At 45.5% G+C, this 12178-nt stretch overlaps 1 protein-coding gene across 2 annotated transcripts in view; it reads right to left on the bottom strand.

Moving 5' to 3' along the window:
• Positions 1 to 233: 233 nt before the first annotated feature.
• Positions 234 to 12178, bottom strand: part of SLCO3A1 (solute carrier organic anion transporter family member 3A1) — a 317750-nt gene continuing 305805 nt past the window's right edge. The window contains exon 11 of one of the 2 annotated variants that reach the window (XM_047863495.1): positions 234 to 245. Coding sequence is in view for 1 of the 2 variants with exons in the window: in XM_047863496.1 (XP_047719452.1) it covers positions 6215 to 6297 (83 nt within the window). In the remaining variant the exon portion in view is untranslated. Of the gene's footprint in view, positions 246 to 5616; positions 6298 to 12178 lie in introns of those variants that run through there. The other variant, XM_047863496.1, reaches the window with a different exon arrangement.

Here is a 12178-nt window from a genome sequence, read left to right as displayed (position 1 = left end):
CTTAAGAAAAGCTGTCCCTGCTATCTCCTCTCCTTCCCCATATCTTGTCTGTGCCCCTGCCATCACACACACAGGCCTGAACAGGGGGTGAGAGGACACCTTTTAGGGGGACAAGTGATGTTTATGAAGAAAGGCATTGACTAGTTTTCTGCCTCAAAATTGAGGGAATGGGATCGCCAAAGTCCAGGATTGTATCAAGGGGGGGAGGCTAACATCTTGTACACTGGGTGCACTATCAGAGACAGCTGGGAAGATGGAGATAATGGCTTGGCTCCTACCTAACACCCAGAACCCAGGCTAGGAGGAAAGGTGAGGCTGGAGGTATAGCAAGTTTCCCAGGGACTAACCCAGTGTAGGGCAAACAGGTGCTTTCTGCAAGGGAACGAAGCGCATGGGTGGCAACTGAAAGTCTGCCTGAAATTAGAGCTGCTTCTCCAAATGGAGCTCCAGAGCCCAGGGGAGCTTCTTGGAAGCAATCCTTCTTTAGCTTGGCTTCCTCTGGGGCATGCTGCTTCTACACCAGCACTTCATAGAAGGGGCTCAGTCAGCAAGGTTAGCCATGGGCTGGAGTCCATAGTCCAGGAAGCAAAGTGGCTTTCTCTCTTTACTTCCACACCTTGGTCTGGAGGTGGATTTGGGCAGGGAAGAGGAAGGTGGAATGAGACATCACACCAAACTCCCTTCCCTCCATGCCCCCAGAGCTACAGGTCCCTAGGCCTGTTCTTATTGGGGAAGGCTTGAATAGCATGTGTGCCTGGAGTTCTCAAGTATAGCACAGCTGCTTTAAAAACAAAACAAAACAAAAACCTGGAGTACAGTTCACAGCCAATGTTACATTAGTTTCAGGTGTACAACATAGTGATTCCATAAAGATGTCTTATGCTGTGCTCACCACAAGTGTAGCTACCCTCTGTCACCATAGAACACTATTACAGTATCATTGACTATACTCCATACCTTGTAACTCTCATCTCGGTGACCTATTCTTTCCATAATGGAAACTTGGCCTTCCCACTTCATCTTTTTTGCCCATCCCCTCTGGCAACCTCCAGTTGTCTGTATCTATGGGTCTGTTTCTGCTTTGTTTTGGTCTATTTGTTTTATTTTTTTAGATTCTGCATATAAGTGAAATTGTATGGTATTTGTCTTTCTCTGACTTATTTCACTTAGAATAATACCTTCTAGGTTCATCCATGTTGTTGCAAATGACAAGATCTCATTCTTTTTATGGTCAAGTAATATTCCACCACACACGCGCGCGCGCACACACACACACACACACACACACACGCACCATGTCTATATCTATTCTTCTATCAATGGACACTTAGATTACTTTCATGTTTTGGCTATTGTAATTGCTGCAATACACACAGGGGTACATATATCTTTTCAAATTTGTGTTTTTGGGGTTTTTTGGGGGGGGGAGTAAGTACCCAGTAGTCAGTGGAATTACTGTATTGTATGGTATTTCTATTTTCAATTTTTTGAGGAAGCCCCATACTGTTTTTCACAGTGGTTGTAACAATTTACATTCCCCAAAATAGTGTGTGGGTGTTCCTTTTTCTCCACGTCCTCACTTGATGCCAATACTTGCTATTTCTTATCTTTTTAATACTAACCATTATGACAGGTATGAGGTGATATCACATTGTGGTTTTGATTTGTATTTCCCTGATGATTGATGTTGAGCATTTTTTTTCATGTGTCTGCTGGCCATCTGTATGTCGTATTGGGGAAATGTGTATTCAAGTCCTCTGCACTTTTTTAATTGGATTATTATTTATTATTTTGGTGTGAAATTTTATGAGATTTTTATAATTTTGGATATCAACCTTTCATTGGATACATCCTTTGCAAATATTTTCTCCCGTTCAGTTGCCTTTTCATTTTGTTGATGGTTTCCTTTGCTATGCAGAAGCTTTTTATTTTGGTGTAGACCCAATAGTTTATTTTTGTTTCCCTTGCCTGAGGAGACAGATCTAGAAGTGATGCTGTTTTAATAACTAAAAATGACTCAAAAATTAAGGAATTGACTGAGAGGTCATTAAGGGACCAGCTACCCAGTGGAGAGGAGGGTTTCCAAAAAACAAAGTAGTAGAAAATATTGGTAAATAGAAGCTGGTTTGTATTTATGTGGCCAAGGATGAGGCCTCTCAATGAAACTCAATACTTCTTGAATCCCATGGGGACTGATTCTAGGCTGTATATACACGGAATTCTGATGACTCTGCCAAGCAGGCTGAAGCCTTCCCATCTTCGAGCTACATAAAGACAGGGTCAGAGTGGCGACATGACTTGGAGCCTGGCAAGGCTAGTGAACAGTGGACCTGACATGCAAACTTGCTAGCTGCTCTTACATAAAGCCATCCTGTCCCCCTACTGCTCCCAGCTATGGGAGCCTACTATTTCAGTTTGAAATATAGAAAGCATGGAGGCACCACTCACCATCTTCCCCAGTGTTCAGGTTCCCAGGGAGCATAGGATACCATAAAGTAGAGGGTGGGACCTAGTCAGAGTGAGGACCACCAAGTATTTGTTACTCCTGTTGTCACCCCAGCATGGGTCTGAGTCCTGTAGCTCAGCTCCTCAGTAGCTGCCTCTGATATTTGGGGGGATTGATCTGCTGATACCACCTGAAGAAATGGTTGACAATACTGTGCTTCAAGTGTCACATTCACAGGGAGAGTTGACATTTAAATAAAGTCTTATCTCCAATGTCCTGTTCAAGATAGATATGTCTCCTTTACTCACATGGCATTGTAATGTCTAATCATTTGCAAAAACTTAAAGATATAGACCATGATTATTTTAGCAACAACTGAAGTAATGGCCATTTTCTTTGGGCGCCTTTTTTTTTTCTAACTTTATATTAAGCACTAATTTTACCATGAAAATATAGTTGGCTCAATATATAATTCCTTGAAGAAATGCAAGGCTAGGCCTGGGGGTGAGTTGAGAATCTGGAGAAAGAAAGGATCCCATTGCTACATTGGGCATAAAGCCTGAGGACAGAGGCTTTCCACTTTCATTGCATTGGGAAGACATTTCAAATGCCCCTGTGGGTTGTGGCAAAGTTCTCAGTGACAGGTGATGGAGAGGAACATCATAGACAAATGTCTCCTTTGCAAAGGAGGCCACTGACTTCTGTCATGGCAAGTTTGAGTCCCATGGGCTGTTTCCTATTTTGCAGGTGAAACAACTCATGCATTTGTCACTCTGCCTTTGTGCTCTTTCTTTATCCACCTCACCACCCCCCCTCCCCCCAGCTTAATACCCTTATGAGGAACAGAGAGGTAGGATTGCCCATTGAAACACTCTTGAAGATCTGAAAAGCCTTCCTTTGGGGATCCAATAAATGCAAGTTTATGCATTTCATACCTGGGAACACTGAAACTCAGGAAACTTAGACTTTTTTTTAAAAATTGTTTTTATTTTTTAATAAAGTTTATTTTGAGAGAGTGCAAGCGAGCAGGGGTTGGGGCAGAGAGAGAGGGAGAGAGAGAATCCCAAGCAGGCTCCATGGTGTCAGTGCAGAGCCTGATGCGGGGCTCCAAGCTTATACTTTTAAAAGTATGTTCTCGAAAGGAAAAGTTAGTTTCTGCCCTATGTGTTAACTATAGACATTTCTCTGCAGAGTTATGGAAATAGTTCTATAGCAGTAGTTCCTGAAGTAGGAAAGCCTAAAAAGAAAACAAAGAAAAAAAGATGACAGGTTCTTTGCAAAGTGGATGTACTAGTAGTTTTGAATCCATATTTGAGGGCATAGAAACATCTTGTTTTTATTTTGATTGAGCCAAATGCTTGGATGCCTAACCAGCCCTTTCACAAAGACTGAGAAAAGGGTAAAGTTGGATTTTCAAATGTGGATCAAGATGGATGACAGGTATATGTGGTTCAAAGCCCCTTTTGGCCATGGTGGCTGAGAGGACATTGCTGACAGCTGGGATGTGAGTTGAAGCTGCCCATTCTCCCTGAGTTGGCTGAGCAACCTGTATGACCAGATGTCTTATGGATCTGTTCAAGTATTGAAGGATGAGTCTCTTGACTCCAAATCAGAAATAATAGATCTTTGCAAAGTTAAGATAAAATGGATGGAGAGTAAGCTTTCCATAAATTGACCACATTTATGGGAAGAAAGGCATCAAGAGAAAAGAAATTGGGGCATAGATGAAACACAAATGTGAAATTTTGGACTGAGAGCAGGAATACCATAAGCAATAGACCTTCCTTTCTTCCTTCTGCCTCCTGCTGAATTTCCAGTGTAAATGAAGCCCCGTTCCCGGGAGGAACCACTGACGCATTTTTGAGCTGCTTCAGCATCTTTCCTCGTCAGGAAGGAGAATGTTAAAATTGTATTTTCTTGGGATCTTTATGCTGGAGAGAATAAATCATGTTGCTTTGCAAACCATAAACAATCACATAAATAGCAGGGCTAGGCTAAAAAAGAGTCCTCAAGGTACCAGTGTGCTGGGTAATCAGGCCTTAGATAAGGTAACTCACTCAAGCATACTCTCTTGTGATGCCACTGACTCCTGAGTGAAAAGACAGCATAGGGCCGAGGTGAGTGCAATCTTCCAGTAACATTAGCTTGACAAGCTTTGATTTCAAGTGAGCTCAACTTCAAAGAATGAGGCTGTCACGGGCAAGATCCAGGCTGGAAGGGGATATGAAAAAAGTTACCAAGGCTGGCCCAATAGGAATGGGGCCAGCCTACATCTTTCACCCAGAAGACAAAATGCAAGCACCAGCTTCTGGAGCTCCAGTCTGGCCGGCAATGTAACGAATGTAAAAGGCACATCAGTGGCTGGCATCACCTGACCAACCTGTCCACATGTGGCAGGAGTCCAGCCAGTGGACTAAGGATGTGGAGGAGAAAGTAGCCAATTACAAAGAGTCCTGGCAAGGACTGGGAAGACAACTGGGGCCCCATCCACGGGGTGAGGCTGATAGGAGGGTGTGTGGCCCTGGAGGAGGGAAGGCAAATAATGCTGTTGTCTCTGAGGAGAGGGACTGAAGTCAAAGCCTCACAGGCTGACGCGTCTGAGGCTGTTCATTCTCTCGCTCGTACATTGAGCCTCCACCAAATACCAGTGGGTTTATCCTGAGAGGAAGCCATTCCCTCCCAGTTGTCCCAGTAGGAGAATCAGAAAGGAAAGCCAGACAGCCACAGCACAGGCCCATAAAATGTAGGAGTAGGAGCTATATCAGTGCCATGAAGCATCTTGTTCCAAACAGAGGTTGGGGTGGCCATGAATAATGACCATTTATCAAGTGACCATTCTGTGCTAGAGCTTTGTGCCTTCGCACGTGACCTCATTTAAATCTTCTCTCAACCGTATAAAGCAGATGTCAACATTCCAATGTAAAAGTGATAAAACAGGCTCAGAGGAGTCAGCTCACTTGGTCAACGCCACGCCAGTACCAAGTGCTGGGGTAAGGATTCAAAGCCAGGACTGTTTTGGCTCCAAAGCTCATGCTCTTTTGAACTCAAAGCCCACAAATATAGAACATACACAGCCAGAAACACTCTCCAAAAGAACCGCTGCAAGATCATTCTACCCCAAAAACACAAGAGAAAAAAAAGAGACTAGAGATTACAGCATGAGACAGAGAAAGAATTAAAATAGTGCTTTTAATATAATTTTCAGCAAATGTACAGTGTGTACTTTACATCACGTATTCTAAACTGCTCATCTGGAAAATATAAGCTGCAAAAATACAGAATACCACACTCAAAATCTATTGAGTATGTGCTTTTTTCCCCTCCCTTCTGTGAAACAGGGTCATTTTTGCCACCCCCTCATTGCAATCCAGCCTTGGCTGGTTTTTCGGAAGAGCTGCTGGAGCCCTCCGTCAGAGAAGCATCCTGAAGAAGGGGGGGAGGGGGTTCTAAAGCGTGTCAGCAGGACGTCCCCACAGGAGCCAAGGGAGGGATGGGCCAAAGGGAATTTGCACACTTAGTCAACATTACTCTTTGGCGACCTGGGAAAAATGCCCTACTCCAAGGGTTTAGAGGACTCCTGACCACAGCCACCTCCTTAGTCCTCATCACAGGCCTATGCTTGGGGCCTTAAAGGACCACATACTGGCCAGATAATCCACACAGGGACCCTTGGGTTCTCGGGCAGGGCAGAGCACGCTAAGTCAGGCCTGCGAGGTCTGTGGATAATGGCGGGCTGTTCTCTGGAGGAGGAGGAGGAGGGCCAGGCCCTCAGCTTCTCACAAAGGAGTCTTCTGAAGGTGAATGTGACTCAGGGCAGGTTTTCTCAGTCTCAATGTCTTGGTACTCTGTGCCTAAAAGGGGAGGAGGGAAGAAGAGCCAAGAGGAAAAAGAGATCGGTCTTTTCTGGTTTTCCTATATATATATATATTTTAAAGGCTTATATAATAGTATCAGGGCTTTCCAGTGGAATGGACAAGAGAAGTCATGCAATGAAATACTGGGTTTTACTCCATGTAACCCAAGCAGCCGGATTCCAAGCCCAGAGGCCTTTGTGAAGGCCAAATCTTTCTAAGAGGCGTATTTATCTATTATCTATCCCAACACTCAACTGGCTGTTTCTTCTATGGGAACGAATAAGATGTATCCCAGTCATTAACTTGTCCTCATCTCCTATAAATCACCAGTGACAAGCCTTGTGTTCTGGGACTCCAAATGTCGCCGCAATCTTCTGCTGAAGATGTGGCTGAGCGCCAGAGAATACCTCTAGCGTCATAATGTCATGCTTTGTCCTCCAGCATCCCGGACGTTCTGTTTTCTTTTCAGCCACAGGATTCACCACACGCTGAGTCACACAGTCTCCTCACTGGAGCAGAGTTTTTAAGCCTATGCCACACTTCCAAAATAGATGCTGTGGCTTCACTTAAAAGGCATTAAAAACCCAGCTAGTCCCTGCGATGATTTATAAGCTGGGCAGGTCCCATTGAGCAGAGCACACACCTTTGCTGTTCAATGATAAGCACAGTGGGACCATACAAATCCCTACTCATTTACTTGTCCTCTTTAAGACTCCGACCCGGTGTTAGAAAAAGGTGACAGCGTGGAAATGTCACTCTTGTCCTCAGGGTTTTACAGCTGAAAGCTGGCTTATGGAAGGCAGCTCATGTGTTCGGGGGCGGTTGGGAGCATGATTCCTCAGTGTTCAAGAGGGTCAAGTGGCCTTGGGGTTTTGCTGGAAGCCTGGGGGCCAGGAAGTTGGGGAGGGTGGTATAAAAGCCAGAGAGCTGGGTTCTTGTGCCCAAAACAAATAAGGTAGAGGATGGTGAGTGGCAGGGACACTTCCCCCGATGTGGCTAAGGTAGAAGAAGGAAGGAGGGGTGTGTTTAAAGATCTCTAATGTTTAATTACTAAAGTAAAATAGGTTTTTTTTTTCCCTTTTCATTTTAGATCCCCGTGCCCATCGACAAATTTTGCAGAGGTTCTCACCTCCAGCTCTTGGCTCATTTTTTCTATGAAGTCTAGATTTCTGTGGGATTTCCTCCCCCAGAGATGTCCTGCTGGCCTTGTTGAAGCTTTCTAAGAAGCAGGTCTGTATATTCACTTCTGTGGCTACATGGTGGTATAGTGGAAAGAGCACAGGTTCTGGAGTCAGACAGACCTGGCACCGGCTCCTGGTGGCTTTTCTAACTCCCTGTGTGACTTTAAGAGGCTTGGGTTTACGGAACCTTAGTTTCTTGACCTGTAAAAGTGGAAAAAATGATACTTACCTTTACCCGGTGTAAAGCTGCTGGGTGCATTACCTGGGACCATGCCTTCTGGCATGTGGCATGTGGGTAGCAGGCTCTTAAATGTGAGCTCTCCAGCCCCTTCTTTCTTTAAGGTGCTGGACTAATCTATATGTTAGCTGGGTTCCTTTTGTAGTGCAACTTCCTACATGGCACATTTCTGATTCATCTTATGGCCTTAGATTATAAAGCCAAAGTTTCACAAACATATCACCACGAGAGCTCTCTTCTATTAAGTTAGCATGAATTTAAGAAAAAAAAAACATTATTTTGGGGGACTTAATGGGATGGCAAGATCTCAACCTACAGGAATGTTAAACCTCCAGAAAATTTACTATTCCATTTGCTCATAGCAGAAGGAGACAATCTCTTTGCCTTATGGAAAAATATTCAGAATTTATGCTAATCACCAACCACTGATTGCTGGCCTGAGTCATTAATGCAAAAATAGAAATGTCTAGAAACTCTCTTCCTAAAAGCTTAATATCTGATAACAGAGCAAGACCTATTCAACCAGTGACCAGTGTTGGTGTGTCTGAGGGCCCTGGGGCAGAGCCAAACTCCCGAGGTAGATGTTACGCACCATGGCGGAGGGGTGTCTGGAGTCTCCCCATTGCAGCCGATGACCAGCACTGAGGAATGCCTCCCTGGCATCTCAGAATGCATTAGAGCAAAGGAATCTCCTGTTTCCTCTTACCTGTCTGCTTCTTGTATACCACCCCATAGAAATTGATCAATGGGCTCTGTGGTCAAGACCAGGAACAACACAGTAAGGACGGAAGTCCTTGGAAGACACCTGTCGTGGTATGCTGGTTGTTACATGAGGGGGCACGTGAGAGTGTGTAGAACCCACAGTCTTCCTGAGCCAGAGTCTTCCTGCTGAGGCAGTCCCTACGGGAGCGGGGGGTGGGGTGGGGGCTCACATCTTGCCCAGTATATGCAGGGGATGCCCGTAAAGCCAAAGATCACGGGCTTTGGATTCACAGACCTGGGTTCGAATCTTAGCTCTGCTTTGTGGCCTTGAGCCAATCCTGGAAGCCTTCCCTACCTCGTTTCCTGCTCCTGTAAACTGATGTTAGAAACAGTTCCTGCCTCACAGGGCTCTTGCTGAGATTAAGTGAGCTATTACGTGTAATAAGCTGGTTCACGGTAAGTGCTTGGTAAATGTTAGCTATTATTAGTTATTATTAGTGCTTACCAATTATTCCACCTGGTGTATCTATTAGCTCCATGGTGCCAGTGTTTTGTGTTGGTGGACAGGGATTCGAAATACTATTTGGATTTACTTTTTTCACCCATTCCTACATTTCTTCCTCCCATCCCTATTTTATTGCTTAAGAAAAAAAGGACAATTATTGTGGTCGAACTATGTAGATCAGATCCTGTAGCTCCAATTCCAGTCCACAGAGAGCAAGATGATGTTGCCTTCATTTGCAAATCCTAACAGGGATGGGGTACTCACCTCATTCCTGGAAAATGGGCTACCTGCATGAATTCCTGTGGTAACATCAGGGCTGATGGGCACCTGGCTACAGGACCCTTCCAACACATAACTTGGCATATGCCACGGCAGCCTTGGCTGTTAGAGTCCCCTACCCCCCAACCCTGCTGTGTGACTTCAGACCTCTGCATATGACTGCCCTTGGCCACTGCCTGTCTTTGTAAATAAAGCTTTATTGGAACACAGCCTACACAGTTGTTTACACTTGAGCGGCTTTTATGCTGTAACAGAGTTCAGTGGTCTGAACCATATGGCCTCAAAACCTAAAATGCTTGTCACCTGGCCCTTTACAGAAAGTTTGTCAACTTGTTCTGGTGGCCCTCTCTGTAGAGGCGACCTTCTCCCCCAGCTCTCTGGCAGCCACCCACTGCTCTTTAGTTCTTGGTTCTGGACCATGCCTCTGTCTCTCAAACCTTCCTGATTCTCGATGCCAGGAAGCCAAACTTACCACCACCATTTCTCAGCCCTCCTTGGGCCCAGTCAGAGCTGGGCTCTTCACATAATCATTCTATTGCTTTTATGTTCAGGTCTGTCTGGCTCACTGAACTGTGAGCTCTTGGAGGATGGAACCATGTCTTTTCGTCTTCATATCTGGCCCATGGCCTGGCATATTGTCAAAATCTTAATAAAGGAATGAGTGAATACATCTTTAGAAGATATCAAGTTCATGCAATACATCCCCTAATGGCGACAACCGTGCAAAGGAAAACTGAGCTACCATGTGGATGGTCTCTGAGAGGTAGTTCTGTCTCTGTCTCCAGAGCAGTCGCGGCTGGCTGAGGTACAGGACAATCTTTGCTTTTCTGAATTTGCCATTTTAGTCTTTGTAACCCCTTCCTGCCACGATGACCAAGCACTCTGAGGTCACCTACAAACGTGAGAAACGGGAGGTGTGGGTGGGTGGCTGTGTGTGCAGATAGTGTAGATTCCACGTGTAACCCGGGGCAACAGGCCCCTGAGACACATCTGAACAAGAATATCTTGTTGCACATTCTACCAGTTAGAGATCCTTCTGTCTTGCCGAATTATTCATGAGCAACCATAATCCCCCACAGGGGCTGGGTCTGAAGGCTATCATCAGGGACAGCTGTTCCAAGAGGTTAGGTCCTTGTACCTTCAGAACTCAAGAACTTGGACTGAGTTAGCAGTGATGGGACAATGAACAAGAGAAAGCTCGGAGGGTAAGGACTATGTTTATGTTCCAAACTAACTTTCCAGGCTGGACTTCATTTCACCAGCACCTTCTCTTGGACAACATGGCACCTCTTAAGTATTTGCCCTGGATTCTAACCTACAGGGAAACAACACATCATGGTTGAGAGCAGGCTGAGGAGAGGGCTCAGCAATCAAGCCCCTACTGCATGTCTGGAATTTTCTCCTGAGCGATCACAATGGTCAGATAAGAACACCACAAGACAGCGCATATTCTCTGCTGGTTTGAAAAACAGCTTGTGTGGCTTTCTCCCTTCATTCAAAACAAACCCAACTGAATACACAAACAACACTCGAGCGGAATGTCACCAAATGGTACAAGTTTATCCTGTCCTTCTCCCTCTGATCAGCCCGCTGATTTCTACACATTGACCTGTATTGCTGAACGCTGCTGAGGAGTGCTTATGGTTCAGGTCCGGTAGGCCTGACTGGCTGGAGAAGACACCACACTTAGAAGGGCCTGAACAGCATACAGCGAGGAAACCAGCTTGCAGGTTCATCGAAGCCAACAATGACTTTTCCTCAGAGGGTTTCTCAGTGAGTGTGCGTGTGTATTTTACTTTTCCCCCCATTTTATATGCTCCTCAATGAATGGCCTGCTCCAGAAGGGTGGTCATGGTGGTGGTGGTTGTGGTGGGGGTGATGATGGTTAACAACCATGGCTGAATCCTCTTACTGAGAAGGTTCCTCGGGAGTGGACTGGGGATCATCCTGGGGACTGGCTGGTTGTCCCCGTATGCAACGTTTCTGCGGCTCACCTCAGAGGGCCTCTTGGGCTCCTTCATTAGCTGTGGGGACAGCCTGCGGGCTGTGGCCTTCTGGAGTGGCAGCTTTCCAAGGGGAAGGGATGGGAAAATCTTGCCATGCCTGAGGGGAAGTTCTAGGTCATGACTGGAGACAGGGAAGTGGAATCAGGGATTTAAATGTATAGACACCACTTTAAAATGTACAGGCCTAACTTTAAAACTCATCACTAGAGGAAGCTATTCTACTGTAAAGTGGTGAGAAAAGAGTGATTTTTATGGAGCAGCACACTCCTTCCTACTTGGAAGACATTAACAAGTCTGTCAAAGGATTCCTTAGAAGCTCTTGGCTTCCCCTTATTATTTTGCCTGCTAAGCGCTACTAGCAAACTCCTTAGGGGGGACCGTGAGTGGAAGCCTCTCTTGCTCCTTCATTAGCTGTGAGGAAAGCCCACATGCTGTGGCCTTCTGGAGTGGCAGCATCCCCAGGGTGCCTTGGCGCTTCACAGCCTTCCTCGGCGGAGGCGTGGAGGGGGCCAGGCCGCTGGTCTTCCTGTCAGCACACCCCGAAACCCCATCCCCCAGAGGGAAATCCACTTTTACAAAGGGCGTTCGCTTCACACGCAGGCATCATATTGGTCAAAAAACTTAGCCTCTATACGTAGGAGTTACACAAGTCTGTCAAAAGTCGCAGCAAAGAGAGGCTTTTCATCCATCTCTGGGCACGTTCGACCAAGATGGCGGAGGAGTTTGTAGCAGGAGAGAGAGAGAGAAGCTTAGCATTAACCTTCTAGGTTTATTCTTTCCCTTAAGTTTTTGTTTTCTGTTAGTCCAGTGGAGCTCTTAGCAGGGAATCTTTTCATTCACTCAAAACCAAATAACCGAGGAGCTCGATCTAACACTGTATGTACAATGATTCTTTGCAGCACAAAAGGAAACACTAAAACCAGACTACGTTTTCTGTTCTGTAGTAGGAGAGAAATTAAAACCCTAA

The sequence above is a fragment of the Prionailurus viverrinus genome, chromosome B3, assembly GCF_022837055.1.
Source record: "Prionailurus viverrinus isolate Anna chromosome B3, UM_Priviv_1.0, whole genome shotgun sequence".
Lineage (NCBI taxonomy): Eukaryota > Metazoa > Chordata > Mammalia > Carnivora > Felidae > Prionailurus > Prionailurus viverrinus.
Note: the sequence above shows the minus strand (reverse complement) of the source record. Positions and strands in the feature narration are given on the sequence as shown.